Source organism: Panthera uncia, chromosome E1 (genome assembly GCF_023721935.1).
Source record: "Panthera uncia isolate 11264 chromosome E1, Puncia_PCG_1.0, whole genome shotgun sequence".
Taxonomy (NCBI): Eukaryota; Metazoa; Chordata; class Mammalia; order Carnivora; family Felidae; genus Panthera; species Panthera uncia.
Genome location: NC_064814.1, coordinates 61,107,147 through 61,125,440, shown reverse-complemented (window position 1 = coordinate 61,125,440; position 18,294 = coordinate 61,107,147). Strand labels below are relative to the sequence as shown.

Genomic DNA, 18,294 nt, shown 5'->3' with positions numbered 1-18,294 from the left:
AGGGTTTCCGGGAAGTGCCTGGCAGCCCCCCCACCCCCTCCCCCCAGATATACATTACACTGTGTTTAGCAGATATTTTGGGGGTGGGGGATGTGCTCTCAGCAGATCCTCAAGTAGACTCATGCACATTAGGAACTGAATATGTCTCCCCAAGAATCCTGTATTGAAGCCCTAACATCCCCCCGCCCCTGCCACCCATGTGATGGTATTAGGAGGTGGCCTTTGGTTTAATTAGGTTTCGATGAGGTCGTGCGCATGGTCCCCTCGTGACAGGATTAGCGCCCTTACAAGGGAAAGAGAAGAGCACCCTCTCCACACACGCACACGAAGAGGAGGCTGTGTAAACACACAGAAAGCTGGCAGCTGTCTACAAGCCAAGAAGTGGGACCTCACCAAGAATTGAATTTGCCGGCACCCTGCTCTTGGACTTCCAGCCTCCAGAGCTGTGAGAAATAGATGTCTGTTGTGTTCAAGCCGCACAGTGTATGATATTCGTTATAGCAACTTGAGCAGACTGAGACATGGTATAACTTAGTAGTTACTTCTTGCTGCATCACCAGTCCAAAATTTGGCAGCTTAAAACAACAACCAGTTATTGTTTCTTGTGGAAGAATAATTATTTTTCATGATTCTAGGGCCAGCTAGGGGATTCTCTTGATCAGTGGTTTCAGCTGGGCTCATTGGTTCGTCTGCAGTCAGCTAATGGGCCTACTGGGGGCTGGTCTGGGGTGGCCACAGCTGATGACATAGTGCCCCCCGGTGCCTCATCCTCCAGGAAGCTGGCTCAGCCTTGGGATCCAGGTGGGGACTGGGATCCTGGAAGAGGATCCTGCAAGGCCTTTTGAAGCTTCAGCTCGGAACTGGTGTGACCTCACTTTCACCACATTCTGTCAGTCCCCAGATTCAAGGTGAAAAGAGACAGACTCCACCCCTTAGAGGAGATACCAAGGGACATGAGTCCAGGAGGCTAATCGAGCCCATCCTGCAGTCCATCTACTGTACTGCTGGTTTAGTTTCACTTTAGAAAGGAAGAATTTGGTTCAGAGAAGTGAAGTATCACAGGCCAGTTCCCAGACTCCCAAGTTCCTGCAGGGATGTGTCTGTGGGTCTGTGTGTGTTTCTGTCTCTCCCCCAAAGATGGAGGGATGGACGAGTTGAGAGCCACTGTGCCAGCCTGTGATACTCCTTCCAAGATGCTACATTTGGGTTCTATGGTGGGAGCCACAGACCAAGTTGTTGGTATTCTTGGGCATAGCTGAACCCACACCTAGTGAACCATCACCCAAAGGCCATGGTACCCCTGACCAGGCTGCTGTAATTTCTCCCTCTTAGCTCAGCCCCTCTTCTGGGTTTGTGACCCAGGTTGGAGGGAAGAGAGGGGTGGCATTCACAGCATGTGCAGGAATTCGAGGGTAGCTGCTTATCCAGGGAAGCAGGCAAATTGAAGGAAGCTTCAAGTTTTAACTCCTCCTTCCAGAAATGTAAACAACCAACTTGACATGTTCCTCCAGGGACCGTGTGTTTCAACTCCACCTGGAAGTCTCATTGTGTATTTTACCTTCTTTCAGTGCACAGCTGGCCCCTTGGCCACTTGGATGTTTGGCTCCCAGTGTTCGAGGGTAGGAAGTAGTGACAGGATGGAGGACTTCCCAGACACCTTTGCATCACAGTGGCATATTCCTAAGACCGTTCCCAAGCGTGGATGCAGGTCAGAGGGTAGTCCCCAGGAATGTTCTAGGATTGCAGATCCTGTCCCAGACCCACCGAATCAAAATCTTGGGGGCAGAGGGTCTGGGAATCTATTGGGAGCACCTCCAGGGGTTCTGAGGCAACAGGCTATAGAAACCCTAGTCCGGAAAGCTCTGGCCTCTTCAGAGGGCATCTCCATCTGTCCTTGGCTTTGCTGGCAGCTGAGTTGGGAAGGTACAGTACTGTGCATGGGCTTGGTGGATTTCAGGCCAGAGGGAACTGAAGAGGGTCCGTCGTGGTGAGCCAGAGGGTCCCTGGCTCAGTGACTAGGATACATTCACCCTCCCTGTTTGTATAGGGGTATCTATCATGCCTGTCCAACATCTAGGCCTGTCCTTTTAGTAAATGCCCTGTCTTGGGCTGGATCCCTCCCAGCAACAGAACCTGAGACAAAGATGTGAGGGGAAGTAGTCTATTTGGGAGGTGACTCCAAGAAGCCCTGATGGGGGACAGGGAAGTGAGGTGGGGAAGGAAAGGCAGTCAGCGCATTAACGAGCAGCGCCCCACTGTGGACAGTCAGGCTTGATTCCCAGAGGCTCGGGGAGCATGCAAGGGCATCTTGGAGTTGGGCTTCCTGTGGGGTGTTTGTCAGCCGACACTCATCTTGGGTCCGGGGCTCCTTCTGGGGGGTAACTCTCTGGCACTTCCAGCCTGCCCGACACAGGGGCTGAGTATGCTTCAACCAGAGGTAGCCATCAGAAACTTGCAGCTTCTTGCATCCAGATGCCTCCCAGTGGTAATGAGAATGCCCTGGGAAGGTGGGCAGGACACAGAAAGCCATGGCTGTGAGCCTCCCTCTCATTGCCTGTAGAGTACTACCTCTCCCCCATTCTCTATCCTTGTGGTTTGGCAAGTACCATCCCCTCCCTTCAAGTCCCAGATGGCATCAGTGGGTCAGAGATAGACATCTATCCCAGTCAACTCATGACAGCCCACCCTGGAACTAATGCTAGAATTTGGGGAAAGACACTTCTGCTGAGATTGCCCACCTGCCATGGTGTGGGCCACATGGAGAAAGAGAGTGAAGCCAACATGGACAAGAACCGAACCGAGTCGAGAGAGAGGACATCATTTAAGCCCCTGGATCCAGCTATACCTGATGCCAGTATCCTTTTGGGGCCAATTACATGGACCAGTAAGGCACTGTTGTGTTTTTTATTTTTGTTTTTTGTTTTGTTTTGCTTGAAGCAATTTGTGTTAGATTTGGGGGGTCTCTGGCAACCCATAATGTACTGTTCCAGGAGAGGCACATTTTGGACTCTGGCATTTGTGGAGCTTAGATGGGACATGGACCAGAGGCAGAAAAGTGTTTGAGGTTCTGATGCCTTCCTCTGGCAGTGGGTAGGGACATGTGTTGACACAAATATACAAGAGCTCTAGTCATCTAGCTTCGGGATTGCTGGTTGGGGATTAACATGGACTAGTTATGGCAGTGCAAGGATCTCCTCCCCATATGCCTCCATGGTAGTGATGGAAGGCCCCTGGGCACAGAATGTGGACCAGATATCTTGGTGGCCTGACTTGGAACCCCCAGAGTCCTGTGTGCTGGGCAAGTTGCCATGGTGACATGTGGCTGCTGGGATGCTCTGTATAAAACTTTAGCATCGGGAAAGACTCCAGAAAAAGGTTCCAATCCTGGGTTCAGTGGGTAGGCTTTCAAGGGCTCTTAGGAGCCCTGAAATGGAAACCATTCAAGTGTGCCCACAGCTTTAATTGTATTTGCAAATGGGATTTGTGTCCCAGAAAACTTTGGGCTCCAGGGAATTCTTAAGTCAGAGGTTTCAAGTTATGCTTTTTGGTTACCCACGTTCCTCAGGAATGCCTTGGGGGTGAGCACTGAGAGGAGGAGGGGAAAATGGGCTGGAGAGAAGTTTAAAAGCCTCAGCCACCTCTGGTGTCCCTGAGAGTAACCTGGTGCTTTTCCTCCAGCTCTTTCCAGGCCCTGCCCAAACTCCCAACTCTGGTGCCCTGAGACCTGCCTCTATGGAGACCCCAGAGGTCTGCTTTGGACATGGCCCCTGGCCTCAGAGGAAGAATGGGTCCCAGAGGCAGCTTCTGAGCCACAAGGAAGCCCTGGTGTGTTTTGCCCTCTCTGGGTGTCACCCAAACCCCAGGGGGCTTCCTGGGAGGCGATTCAGCCCAGGACAGACGTCAGCAGTGATTCAGGGCTCAGATCTGATCCCAGTTGGCTTGCCCCAGGGACCTCTGTCTTTCTCAACACCCAATGCATGCAGGAGTCAGCTGGCTGGTCCTCTGAGAGCTCTCGCCCATGGAAAGAGAAATCATGGAAAAGTCCCAGAGAATGAATGCATTCACTGTACCAAAGCAGGCAAAGGCTGCTTCCTCTCCCTCAACTGGATGTGTTGGCAGGGCTGGGTAACTGAAGCCGGTGTAGACAGGTGGGCCCTGTTCAGTCACACAAAAGAGCCACACCTCCTCTACTCTCCCAAGTGAGTCTTTGGTCTCCTGCTCCAAAACAAGAGAGCCTTTTCAGAATCCCATGATGTATGTGGGAGCCAGCACACCAGCTCTGTGTCTCAAGGAAGCTCACAGGAAAGACAGGTGGTGCCCTGGTCAGGGCTCCAAACCCATGCCCAACCTCAGGACTGTGGATGTTTTTGGAAATAACGCTAGTACTTGGTTCTCTGCCCAGAGAACAGGGCAGAGTGGCCCAGAAAGATGGACAGCAGGGCCTTCAACTTCACCTGGATAGCTGGCAGGTAGAATCCAGCAACCCATCCTAGAGATTGCAAGTTGGCAGTGATTAGTGGGCCCAGGGATCTGCATTTCATACCACTGATGAACTGCACATTTATCTGTTTATATATCCTATGCATATGCATTGGTTTGGATAGTGTCCCCCCAGCATTAATATCCACGCAGAACCTTAGAAGGTGACTTTGACAGTAGTCTTTGCGAATATAATCAGTTAAGGATCTCAAGGTGAAATCATACTGGATTTAGAGTGAACCCTAAATCCAGTGACTGGTGTCCTTATAAGAAAGGAGACACAGGGAAGAAGCCATGTGAAGACAGAGGCAGGGATGGGAACAATACAGCCACAAGCCATTGGGTTCTGGGAGCCCCCAGAGGCTCAAAGAGACAGGAAGGATCCTCCCTTAGTGTCAGGAGGGAACACCTGTCAACATCTTGATATCAGACTTCTGGCCTCCAGAGCTGTGAGGGAATTAATTTCCGCTGTTTTAAGCTACCAAGTTTGTGGCAATTTCTTACAGCAGCCTTAGAAAACTACTGTATATCTGTGCTTTATATATAAAAATGTGATATTATGTGTGCACCCTCCCCCACCGCCAAGAACCGACTTGCATCACTTTGAAGGTGATATCACCCGTGTTGAAAATGCTTTTGTGTCTTACAAACAACAGCGGAGTAATTCTTGAACAAGCCCAGGGAGACCTCTAGGGTTTCAGGAAGTAGACAATTGAGGTATACCCAAATCTAAAACGTTTAATGCTTTTGGTTAGAGCAAATGATCAGGCGAACAAGGAACATCAGGTTTTACTGACTAAAATAGAGTGTGTAGAACAGAATTAAAAATATTCTCATCAAACAATTCGTTTTACAGGAGAAGCAATTCCAGAGTGCAGGGTAGGGGGGAGAAAATGTCTCAGAATCCCCTTCTTTCAGCCTGTAGAGAGAACGTTCTCCAGCTAGTTGGGGGAAATAGCACTCCAAATGATGCTCTTCCATTTTAGTGGATTTGCCCAGAAAACGCAAGCAGTTTCTAAATGGGAAATAAGAGGGAAATAATATCCTGACACCTGCTTTCCTCCGGATGCACATGGTGCTGAGCCTTCTGTCCCGTGAAAAACAGTGACAGGCGGGCATCCTCAGAAAGGAGTCTGGAGTGTTTGGGCAAGAAGCCTTAAGTCATCAGGATAACCTCTGACACTTACCGTGTGCTTTCTGTGTGCTGGGCACTGGGTTGTGGACTCCACAGCTGGTATTTTTTGTTCCACTACAGCCCAGTGAATGAGGTAGGCATGCCCCCATTTTACAGATGAGGAAACTGAGGCACAGGGGAGTTAAGTCACCTGCTGGAGGTTACACAGCTACTGAAAAGAAGGCTGGGGCTTGAACCTCACCATGTCTAAATTTTAAGACCCAGGCTTCTAAACACAGTGCATGGGCAGGGTCCTATTGCTAGTGGGTTGTTTCTGTCCTGCTCACCACAGGTTAATGAACAAGATAAAGAAGCCAAGCCAAGGAGCTTCTAGCCCTGGGGTCTAGGGAAATACAGAAGTCAGGAATTCAGCAGCCCTTCCTTAGACTTTTAATTTCAAGCCTCCCAAAGGTAGGAGAAACCTGTTGATTAATGATGCTCCAGCATGGACCCCAGAGACCTCCAGCAAGTGAGGGGCACTGCAGAAGATGCCACCATGGCTGTCTGCTGCTTCTTTGGCCCAGCTCCCCTTGTCCTGGGGTGACCTGTATCCCACTGTTGCTTCTGGAGGAAATGTCAATCACAGGACCCCTAGCCCCGTGGCTGGTACATCCGTAGGAGCAAGCACTCGACTGGAACAGGGCCAGTCAGAGCCTTCTGTGGGATGAGATGGAAAGAGAATGTCTCTCTCAGCCTTAGAGATTATGAGCCCTGTAGTTGTAGGCTGGGGCTTCTGGCAGCCACCTTTCCCACCAGGTGGAAGAGAGGATGAGGCCAGTGTGAGAAGAGATACAGAGCCAGGTGGCCTGGGTGAGGTTGAGAGGATGAACACGTGGGCCTGGGGACACTGGGCTCCTGGATCCAGCAATACCTTCAGCAAGCACACCCTTAGCCATCCCAGTTACAGGACCCAGGGAAAATTCCCTTTGTTGCTTAAGAAGTTTGAGCTGCAGCTTTCCCAAGGGAGAAAGAAGGAGCTCTCAAGGGGAGAAGTGAGAGGGTCTGAGTCCCATCCCTTTTGTCAAGGCTGGACTGCTCACAGCAGATCCAGGTAACAGCTGTCAAGCCACATATAACCCCACGTCGAGGAAAGGCTTCTCCATCCTTCCCTGGTGCCATTCCTAGACAATTAATGTGTGGGGAATGCCAGGGAAGCCTACTCAAAAATGCTTCCAGGGCACACCTGGGTTTTAGAGGCAAGCTAGAAATTCATCTCAAGACAGGTGAAGATATCACAGATGCTCAGTGATAAATGTCTGGTGACATGGGAGCTATGAGACTGTCTCCAATCTCCCCCTACCTCTCTCCCTCATGTGCACACACACCTGGATACAGGATGCAGTTTTGGGTGTTGTTCCTATACCTGAGGAGCAAACAGAAGTGGATGAGCCTCCCTCCCTGCAGGGAGAAGGATGTCTCTAGAAAGTGACTCCTTCCCTCTGCTCCAGGTTTGGGGTTGAGGTTGGTATGCAAGGAAGTCCTTGCTCTTTGCTCTGTCACGCTGAGACTGCATGGAGGCGTGGACCCCCTGGTTGTACACCCACCCCTTAGGCAAGGCCCAGTGACTGCAGGTGTTGGCCAGAGATGACCCCCCCCCAGCTATAAGCAAGGCTATGAGAGAAGAGTAACACTGAGTCATTCAGCCCCACATTGGCCCCCCAGGAGCCCTATCAGTGAGGTCCCTCCTAGGCTGATGTGAGTGAGTGATGTGGACTAGGTTGATAGACGGGTGAGGACTGGGGTGGCCCCCATCCAGGAGATACAGTTGTCTTGCCTTTACATGGCAACAGTGGCCCCATTTTGCCAATAGTCCCAAATGCCTGAGGGAAGCTAGACATCCTGATCTCTGTGTGAAATGCTCTAATTTTTCAATCTCTCTATAGGCAAAAACAAAAGCCAGATCAGACTGCAGTCGGCCAGTTGGTAACCTGTGACTTGTTACCTTTTTGGGAGCCCAGGAAAGGAAAGGAGAAATGTCCTCAAGCCCCAAGCATACCCAAAACTCTCCCATGCAGAACTCAGGGAACGTCTATCAGTAGCAGGTTCCAGGGGTCGGGTTTGCCATAGGGCAGACACAACAAAGTCACAGCCTCCTCCTCCCCATAAGGGGAGTCCTGATGCCATGTTGAGGTCCTGGATCCACCCTTACCTGAAGCAAGGGATCCTGGACTGGCCAATTACATGTGCTCATGACTGGTTACCCTTTTGTATGGGTCTCTGTGACTCACAACCAAAAAACTCATAATTAAACTGCTCCGAAGAAGGAAAAGAACCTCCAGAGGAGTTTAAAGACAGCTAGAGCCACTTCATCACTGCCTGGGCCTCTCCACCCTCCTCAAGTCAATGGTGGTCAGGTTTCCTTCCTAGCCAAGCTCTGGGAAAATGGATTTCAGATCCAGGGTGGGCTGCTCCCCACAGACAGTGGAGCCTGTAACTCATATAACTGTTCACCACGCACGTCTGGGACACAGGGCATTGCTAGGGAATCAGATGTGAACGCCAATCATTTCTGCCTACCCAGCATTCTTTCCCTCTTCTTCCTGTCGGGTACCCCAGTATTCCTAGAGGCAACCCCCTCATGATATTCAAACCAGGTGGTTGGCTTCGGGAATAGGCATGTGGTCCAGGTAGGCCAATCACTGAAACCCCATCCCTGTATGGTGATTGGTCCAGATCGTAGACAGAAACCTACTGGCCAGTCTGTGTTCTTTGTTCCCCTGGCAACTGTGATTGGTTCAAGGACTAGTGTGGGACCCAGACGGACTGATTAGACTCAGTTCTGGGAGGTTGGATCGAACTTTGGGGGAGAGAGGTTCTCTTCCACAGCTGAGCTGGGAGGAGAGAGGGAGCCTAATGGTGATGGGGCCCTCTGCGTGGGGAAGGCACCTGAGAAGGAGGCTGCCCCAGGGAAAGAGCCAGAGGTGGAGAGGGGGTGCTGAGCCTGATGACATCCCTGAGCTCCCAGACCAGGCAGGCCCAAAGGTGGCCCAACCATTCCTTGGCTTTTCCTCACATGAAGCCCAAAGGAGATGGTTCTGTCTTGCATCCTGAAGAGTGCATGAGCTGGATCATTGCCATCGGCTCCAGATGCCCCCACTTAGTGTCCAGACCCAGGGCGGAAGCCCACGTGGTCCCAGACTTCACGGACACTTGAAACGTGGGAGGCGAGCGGGCTTCCCCACAGGGCTCAGTCCCAGCTATCTGGAGACCAGGGGGCTGCTGTGGGATTGGCCAGAAGAGGAGGAAGTGGTGGCACTGAGCTGGGAGAAGCCGCTGGTGCAGGATTCCAGGCTGGACATGGAGCCCCTGGGGAGGAAGGGCATTGTGTTCACATTACCTTCTGGGGTGACACGGCCCTGGGGCCCACGCACAGCAGTGGAAAAGCTGGTGATGCTGCAAATGAGGCCCCAGGGTTCTTTCTACCAGGCTGGTAACCACCCCAGGCGCACAGGGCAAGTGTAGAGCAAAACGCAAGCAGAGTTATGGTGAGAAACGAGGCTCCACCCGTTTTCCAGTCCCACCCCCAACCAACCCCCACACACAGAGTCCAGCCTGCTACACACCATTCAGGGGCTTCCCTGACCTGGGGATCTAGCATAGCCTGGGCAGTTTCTGACCCTATCTCTAGCCTCACCTCACCCCACCCCACCCCTGCAGCCTCCTTTCAGCATCTCTGACACTCGCCTCCCCTGTCTGGGAACCTGTGAAGGTCTCCACCTGCTGCCAGAAGCTTCCTCTAGTTAACTTCTACTCCAGACTTCAGAGCAGCGCTCTCCAGGAGAACCTTGTGTGATGACAGTTGTGTCCTACAGCTGTGCTGTCCACTGCAGCAGCCATCAGCCTCATGGGGCTACTGGGCACTCAGAATGTGGCTCGTGCAGCTGAGGAACTGATTTTTTTATTTTTGTTGAACTGTAACAGCTACGTTTAAATTGCTACCTGTGGCTGGTAGCTACGTGGTTGGCCAGTGAAGCCTTAGGATCTGGCTATTCCAAGTGTGGTGTGGGGACCAGCACCACCAGCCCCTCCTGGAGCCTGTTAGAGCTGCAGACTCTCTGCGCCCCAGAGCTGCAGAATCTGCATTGTGAAACCCGCCCCCCCCCGGATGATGTATGTGCACGCCACCTAGGTCTCAACTCCAGTGTCTCTTCCCAGGTACCTCCCCCACATCCCATGCCCACCCTGTGCCAGGCCCCTTGTCCAGGCTCTGTGCCAGGCCTGTGCCAGGCTCTGACAACACCCTGTGTCGAGGCTTCTGACACCTCCTAGCTATCTGACCTTGGGCAAGGACCCCAGGCTGGAATGCCTTCATGGCATCCACTGCTGCTCCTGTTAGGCACAGGTGTGATCATGTGGTCTCCTGCTCCACGATGGCAGGCCCTATCTGTCTGGTCCCTCGGGGCCCAGCCCAATGCCTGCCTACTGAGGACACCCAGGAAATAGCCCTTGAACTGGTTTTCTTGCAAGGCGGTTGAAGGGCAGGGCAGCAAGGCTACCCCAAGCTGACCAGACAGGCTGGCAAGCAGCATCTGCTCTGCCCCCCTCTAGGCCTCCACCTGCCCTCCTGGAGGCCAGCAGCCCCCAATGCTTGTGTCTGCATGTCTCTCCCCTGCACTGGTGCCCAGCGGCCAAAGCAGGCCACTTCCCAAAGAGGAAATCACCAGCCCTCCCAGGCTGTGGGGCTCTCTTGGAGTAAAGACAGTAGCCCAGTATTTCTCACAGGGGGCTGTATGTGCCCCTACAATACTTGGAGCTCCACCCAGGATATGGATACAGATGTGACACCCTCCTGGAGCCTCAATTTGACTCCATGGTATAGAATATAAAGCATTATTTTTAGAAGGACACAAGCATAGATAGGTCATGAAGCAGGATGCAAAATCACATTCGTTTTTAAAAGATAAAATGTAAGGCCTTGAAGAAACTCTCCATGTCCTCACCCTCAGTTTCATTTTTGCTATCAAGGGCTTACTGTATGCCTCGGTGAAGGGCAGGCTTCCCCCAGCTATTTCATCTTCATGACAACCCCATGACCTAGGATTTCAGTAGTCCCCATGTAACAGATGGGAAGCCTGAGGCTCAGACAGCTTGAGTTGCCTGAGGTCACAGAGCAGTCAGGAAGTGTTGGAGGCCTTAACCACTACACTTCCTGCCTCTCTGAAAGCAACACTTGGAGAGAGGTGTCTGTGCGACACTATTCTAGAATGTTCTAGAACATTCCAAATCCTTTTTTTATGGGTTTCTAGGAATACAGGGAGGTCCAAATAGGAAGGCCTTGGGCTCCCCTTCCCCCACCAATCAATCTGGTATGTTTGGCTTCTGTCCAGGATTTCATTTAAAAGGGAGATCCATGGGGCGCCTGGGTGGCTCAGTCGGTTGAGCGTCCGACTTCGGCTCAGGTCATGATCTCATAGTCCATGAGTTTGAGCTCCGCATCGGGCTCTATGCTGATGGCTCAGAGCCTGAAGCCTGCTTCGGATTCTGTGTCTCCCTTTCTCTGCCCCTCCCCTGCTCGTGTTCTGTCTCTTTCTGTCTCAAAAATAAATAAAAACATAAAAAAAAATTTTTTTTAAAGGGAGATCCTGCAGCTGAGGCAGAGTTTGGACACAGTGTTCAATCTGGTTGCTCACACACGTGCTGAACCACTAGAGAATTTTAACAATACCAATGCTGGGGACCTGCCCCTGGATAAGCTCAAAGACAAGTGAGGGAGGTGAATCTAGTGCCCCCAGCCCAGAAGGAAGGGGCCTCAGGAGTGCTGTGGGCCTCGCCTAGAGGGGAGTCAGGACCCTTCCTGCCCAGGCTCCCCCTCCCCAGCCCCTCCTACCTGAAGTCCTCAGATGCCAGCACCTCGTAGTAGTAGAGGAGTTTGCACTTGGGGCCAGGGCTGTGCAGGGCCGTCAGGACATCCTCCACACCTGGGATGCTGCAGGCCACATTGCCAGGGGGGCTGTGCATTTGCCACTGGAGCAAGTAGGTGCCAGGCCACCGGGTCACATGGGAGCCCTGAAACACAGCAGCCGGGCCTGAGGCTCTGGTCCTCCTGGGGACAGGAGCCCCTTACTAAACGGATCCACCAGCCAGTCTTCCTCTCAGGGCCTCCCGAAGTCATCCTTGGCCCCTCTGCTGTTACCCCCATATCCCTGGGGGCTGAGAGCCTCCCTCTAAATCTGGTGGGAGTGGAGGCCTGGAGAAGAGGGCTGTAGTTGCAGGGCAACAGGTGCGGTTTAATTAAATGCCTGGACTTTGTTGGGCTTTTGTTCTCCTGAGCATGATTTGCAGATGAGGTCCAGGCAGGGATTCAGGCAGGGAGCTGGCAGGTTGGTTAGAGCTAGTTGAGGGCCTGGACGCTGAGAATGAGGGCTAGGGGTGTTGGTGTGTGAGGTGCAAGACAGTGTGCTGCTCAGGGAACCTTCAGAGAGATCTGCAGTGCTCATCAGAACTTGTGTGTGCGGTACGGGTGAGAGAGCGAGCGAGGCCAGCGATGTGAGACTTACAAGCACTGGAGAGTGGAGAATGCAGGGGGCCTCGTGTTCATGTTCCACAACGCATCTGAGTTCCGTTCCCAGACTTAGTATGTCTCTGCTGCATAGCTTCTGAAGCTCACACGTCAGAAATCACTGGGAGAGGGTGAGGGATGCAGGGTCCAGGCCTCACACCCAGAGGGTCTGAGTTACCCCTCCCTGGCATGGGCCCTGGCAATCTGCATCTCTGACAAGAGTCCCAGGGATTCTGAGGCTGGGGTCCTGGGAGGTCCCCAGAGTCCTGGATCTGTCTGATTCTGTCTTTCTCCCCACCCATCCCACAGGGGCTCCAAGGCCAAAGTCCATATGCAGTTCATCTACTTGGGTGCTCCCAGAACCCTGGCACACAGTGGACACTCAATCCTGAGTGACGAATGAATGAACAAAGGAATTCGAACCTGGATGCTCTCCCCTTCCCGGCAGACAAGGGGGGCTTCCACACGGCTGTAATCCACACCTAGGACCCAGCCCTTGTCCGTCAGCTGCCCGCCGGCCCTGGCCCCAGGCTCCTGGGGTCCAGGCTTGGGCACCTGCTTGCTGTGGTACAGGCTGAACACCACGTCCCCTCTCAGGATGTCAAAGTCCCAGGTGATGACTGACTCGCCCTCCAGAATCTCCACGGCAACCTGCATGGGGAGGGCACGGTCTGAGGGTCCGACCTGGAATCCCACCAGGAGTGGGGAGCCGGGATGGGGAGGTCAGCTGCAGTAGGTGCTGTGGGTGCCCACCTGGGTCTTCATCTGCCCATCTGCCATGCTCTGCACAGCCCAGTGCTCCCCTGGGATCAGGGGACTTGGCTGCACCACCCCTTTGCTTGCATCCTTCCCCGTACCCATCCTGTCCCACCTCTCCTTACAGGTTTCTCCTCAGAGCTCACCCTCAACAAATTGCTAGCACAAGAACTCTTGTCTCAGGGTCTGCTTCGAAGGACCCTGACCTAAGACCCCACCCCAACCCGGCGGGCCCTCCCGGGCCAGGTCCCAGCACCTCATGGGGGGCCCCTCGGAGCACGCTGGCCGACTGGTAAGTCTCTCTCCACTGCCGCAGCTGGTCTGTGTGCTCCTGCTCCTCTTCTGTCAGATAGAGGGACTTGGGGACCAGCCCTCCTTCGGGGACATTACACTGGGGGATAAAGACGAAAGTAGCAGGTCAGGACCCAGCCGGCCTGGCTGACCCACAGAAGGGTACTTTGTGACCCCTGAAAGTGCACTTACAACAACAACCCCAAAGTGAGAACAGTACAGGGGCTCTCCCATGACCTCATCTCCAAAACCACAATGCAGTAGGAACTCTTACTATTTCCATTTCACAGAGGAGGAAAATGGAAGCCCAGAGAGGTCAAGCCACTTGCCTGAGATCACACAGCAGAAAGTGTCTGAGCCTGGGCACAAACCCATGTTTATCAGGGCCCCCAGGCTCAAGTCTCTTATTACCATGCTGGTTCTTACAGGCCCGTTTGTTAAACATAAATCACATGTATGTATCTCAACAAGTGGAGAGATTCAAATTGGCAGAATTCCTAGGAAATGCCTTTTTTTACTCAGAAATCATGTATGCTTGGAGTTTGGCTTGCCCTCATCCCATGGCCAGATGAGATAAGACAGTTGTGACCCATGGTCACCCCTGTCTGTGTCATCTCAGCCCCAAGGGGAGGCAGTAAAAGGGGTCTGTGGCTGCCTCTCCTTGAAGTAGTTGGCCCATCTAACCATTCCGTGAGGTTGTGGGTTGGGAATAAATCCCTTTGGATACACAGGCTCCGGGGTTCAGGCCACTGGGATGTTTGAGTCACCTCTCTCAGCAGCAGAGGGCGCAAAGTCAGCAGGTAAACTCTGACTGCTGCCTAGCGACGAAGTGCATAGGGAATACCGGGGTAAACTTTTGACTGGCCTGGTCTCTGGTCTTCTAGAAACTTCCATCTGGATCACTATGTTTGAAAAACCAAGCTAAGGCCCCTCCTTTGGACAAGACTCACTTCTCTTTGGGGAAGCGTCTAAAACAAGCCTTGCCCCCCAAAAGAGAAAGCATGGCCTCTCCAGGTACCAGCACCCACACACAAGACAGAGTGCCCCACTCCAGCCTCCGTGGCCCTCTGCAGCCCTGCCCCAGCAATCCCTGGCTCCCCCACCCCCACCCCGAGGCCACAGCCCAGGGCCTGCAGCCACACACTCACCACACACTCTCCCCCAAGGAAGTCGGGGATCACTTCTTTATCTAGGTAGTCCACGAGGCCTCCGGGGCCCTGGTAATTGCTGCCACTGTAGATGAGGAACTTCTGCCTGGTGTTTTCATTGATGAAGGGGCTGATCTGAAGTGGGGGAGATGAGACAAGATGGAAAGGTATTTTTGGTTTTTTGTTTGTTATTGAGATGTAATTCACATGACAAGGAACTAACCATTTTTTCTTTTCTTTTGTTTTCTTTTCTTTTCAAGTTTTTATTTAACTAACCCCTACACCCAGCATGGATGGGGCTCGAACTCACAACCCCAAGATCAAACGTCGCATGCTCTTCCAACCGAGAATTAACCCTTTTAAAGTGAATTAACCCTTTTAAAGTGAACAATTCAGTGGCTTTAGTTCATTCACTATGTTATATAACTACCACTTTCCTGTAATTCCAAGACTTTTCTTCACCCCAAAAGGAAACCCCATTCCTTTTACACATTAATACACATTAGCAGTCACGCCCCACTCCCCTCCCCCCAGCTCCTGGAACCACCAGTCAGCTTTCTGTCTCTATGGATTTGCTTGTCTGGACATTTCATAGAAATGGAATCCTCCAGTATGTGGCCTTTTGTGCCTGGCTTCTCTCCCTCAGCATGATGTTTTTTCTAGGTTCATCCACCTTGCAGCACAGATCATTACTCCATCCCTTTTTATGGCTGAATAATATTCTACTCTTTGGATGATCCTATTTTGTTTGCCCCAGATGGAAAATACTTTAACACCGAACTCGAAACTGCATGTCAATCCTTTTTTTTTTTTTTTCATGGCAACCCCTACCCCCCCACCCACAATGCTGGTGTGGTGTCTGACTCAACACACAGTTGGGGAAGGAAGGAAGGACTTAGCATTGGCAAGGTACAAGCCAATTGAGCAAGGAATGCTACAGGAACTGGGAATCCCACCTGTGTGGTCACTCTCCTTCAGCCTCCACCCGGGGAAGCAGTCACCTGCCGTCCTCGGCAACCTGGCTCCGTGCCACTGGCTTCCATCTGGTGTGGCCACTGGGCAGAGGAGGGGGTACAGCAGCAGGAGGTGGGAACAAAGAGAGAGGCCAGGGTACTTCTTCCCCCACTCCCTGCCGCCTCACTGCCCCTGGGCCCCCCCACCCCCTGCCACATTCCGGCTCTCATGAGGCTTGGTAACAATGCCATCTCCTCCCATGGCACCACCAACCCCCCACCCCCACCCCTGGGTGTCAGGGATCACTGCAGGGTCTAGTCCCTGGGGCCTCTCCATCCTGCCCATACCTCTGCAAGGAGTTCTTTTATGTTATGTCCCTATTAAGCCATTGGGGTGAATCCCACTTCTGGCCAGCACCCTGAATGACTGGCTCCCACCCCTACCCGATACACATCTTCTTAGAAGTCTCCCAACAGCAAGAATTTAATTTTCACAAAGTTCAGGATATTTCAAGATAAAAAGCTTCAGTGGCAGGTCCTGCCTGTCCCTCCTGCAGCTCCTGCTCTCCAGCCCAGCCCCAGCAAGGCCCTGATGTAGCCACGGTGGCCAAAGAACGTTCTGTCCCAGAAGTCTGCTCACATCGTCTCCTGCTGACAACCCTCCATGGCTCCCTACTGCCCCAGGATGAAGTCCCACCTTTGCCACAGCCTGGATTCAGCAGCCACTGGTCCCTGAGCACTTTCCCAGCTTCTGCCAGGGCCACCGGCCTTTTTGCTCCTTTTTGTTCCAGCCACCCTGCACTGGTTTTTCAGTTTCTCAAAAGCATCACGTACAGTCCTGCCTCCAGGCCTTTGTGCTTACTGTGTGGGTTGCCTGACCCACCTGTCCTCCCCACCCTTCCCTGAAGGACTCCTGCTCCTTCCTTCGGTCTCAGCCACTTGTTACCTCCTCCGAGGGACCTTCCTCAGTTTCCCAGTCTAAATTACCCACCTGCATTACCCCCTGCCTGATTCAGCCTCTCCACGAACCCTGTAGGCCTCACGCCCTAGTCACAGAGAACTATGAAGCATTTCCTTGTGTGACGTTATCTGCTTTCTCTCTCCCCGCCCCGTCACAGTTGGGGAGAGATACAGTGGCTGGCTTGTTTACTCCAAATCCCCAGGGCCTGGAAAGGTGTCTGGCACACAGTAGGTGCTTAGTGAAACACTGAATCCACTTAACTCTCAAATCTCTATCCTGATTGAACCTCAACTTATAGCAGCTCTTTCCAGGCTTTCTTGGGCACTGAATCCTCGGGGCACCGGGTATGTTCAGGGTGTGCAGGACTAGGGGTGGGGGGCTGGCACTCTGCACTGGCCTGTGGACCAGTAGCAAAGCCCCCAGGCAGTGGTTTTCAACTGTCAGTGACAACCCGATAGTGGTTGTGAGATCAATTTAGCACGTGTGGCTAGCCAATTTTTTTAAATCTGAGAAAAAAAAATTTAATAGAGAGTACGTGCAAGCAGCAGAAAGGGGTGGTGGGAGGGAGAGAGAGAATGTTAAGCAAGCACAACATTCATTGCAAAGCCTGATGTAGGGCCTGATCCCACAACACTGGGATCATGACCTGAGCCAAAATCAAGAGTTGGACACTCAACCAACTGAGCCACCCAAGCACCTCCATGATTAGCTTATTTTTAATGGAATGGAATAAAAGAGCAAAAAGAGAGGAGCCTGGGTGGCTCAGTGGGTTAAGCATCAGACTTCAGCTCAGGTCATGATCTCACAGTCCATGAGTTCGAGCCCCGCGTCGGGCTCTGTGCTGACAGCTCAGAGCCTGGAGCTTTCTTCGGACTCTGTGTCTCCCTCTCTCTCTGCCCCTCCCCGCCTCATGCTCTGTCTGTCTCTCTCTCAAAAATAAAACATTAAAAAAGAGAGAGAGAGAGAAAAGAGGATATTGCACATAGTTAATGTAACCATCGCTTGCGGATCTATTTCAGGTGTGTGAGTGTTTGCGTTGGGTGGTAATATAACATGTATTTCTTACTGTGGGTCTTGGGCAAAAAGGTTTCAAATCCCTGCAGCACAGGATCCCAACACTCCTCAGAGTCAGCTCACAGGAGCCCCAGGAACACTATACAATTCTGAGTGTGACCCAGCGTCCACAAAGCAGGACAAGAGATACATAAATCATGGTCTGTCCATATGGTGGAATAGTATTCGGCCATAAAAAGGAATGAAGTACTGATATGCTACACCACGATGCACCTGAAATCATTATGCTCAGTGAGAGAAATCAGATGCAAAATGCCTCGTATGATTCCGCTTCTGTGAAATATTTATAACAGGCCAATCCATAGAGACAGGAAGCAGACTGATGGCTGCCAGGAGCTGGGAAGCCGGGAGAGGAAGGAATGCTGATGGTACAGGGTTTCCCTTGGGGGTGCTGAGAATGTTCTGGAACTAGAAGGTGGGATGGTTGCACAGCTCTGGGAATATACTAAAAACCACTGAATTCTATACTTGGAAAGAGTGAACCTGATGAGTTACATCTCAGCAAAGCTATTATTTAGAAGATATGCCACCAGGAGCGCCTGGGTGGCTCAGTCGGTGGGGCGACTGACTTCGGCTTGGGTCATGATCTCATGGTTCATGGGTTCGAGCCCTGTGCCGGGCTCTGTGCTGACAGCACAGAGCCTGGAGCCTGCTTTGAATTCTGTCTCCCTCTCTCTCTGCCCCTCCCTGCCTTGTGCTCTGTCCCTCTCTGTCTCTGAGAAATAAATAAATGTTGAAGAAAAGAAGAAGAAGGAAGAAGAAGGAGGAGGAGGGAGGAGGAGGAGGGAGGAGGAGGAGGGAGGAGGAGGAGGGAGGAGGAGGAGAGAGGAGGAGGGAGGAGAGGAGGAGGAAGAAGAAGAAGGAGGAAGAAAAGGAGGAAGAAGGAGGGAGAAGGAGGGAGGAGAGAAAGAGGAGGAAGGAGGAGGAGGGAGGCAGGGGGAGGAAGGAGGAAGAGGGAA

The 18,294-nt window shown here is 52.4% G+C and overlaps 1 protein-coding gene across 1 annotated transcript in view; it reads right to left on the bottom strand.

The window, feature by feature from the left end:
- Nucleotides 1-5,250: 5,250 nt before the first annotated feature.
- SEC14L5 (SEC14 like lipid binding 5) overlaps nucleotides 5,251-18,294 on the bottom strand; it is a 43,702-nt gene continuing 30,658 nt past the window's right edge. Inside the window, exons 11-15 of the mRNA XM_049637475.1 lie at nucleotides 14,348-14,482; nucleotides 13,165-13,299; nucleotides 12,576-12,803; nucleotides 11,481-11,659; nucleotides 5,251-8,959 (exon numbers count right to left, since the gene is read on the bottom strand). Coding sequence (XP_049493432.1) covers nucleotides 8,851-8,959; nucleotides 11,481-11,659; nucleotides 12,576-12,803; nucleotides 13,165-13,299; nucleotides 14,348-14,482 — 786 coding nt within the window. The 3' untranslated portion in view covers nucleotides 5,251-8,850. The remainder of the gene's footprint in view (nucleotides 8,960-11,480; nucleotides 11,660-12,575; nucleotides 12,804-13,164; nucleotides 13,300-14,347; nucleotides 14,483-18,294) is intronic.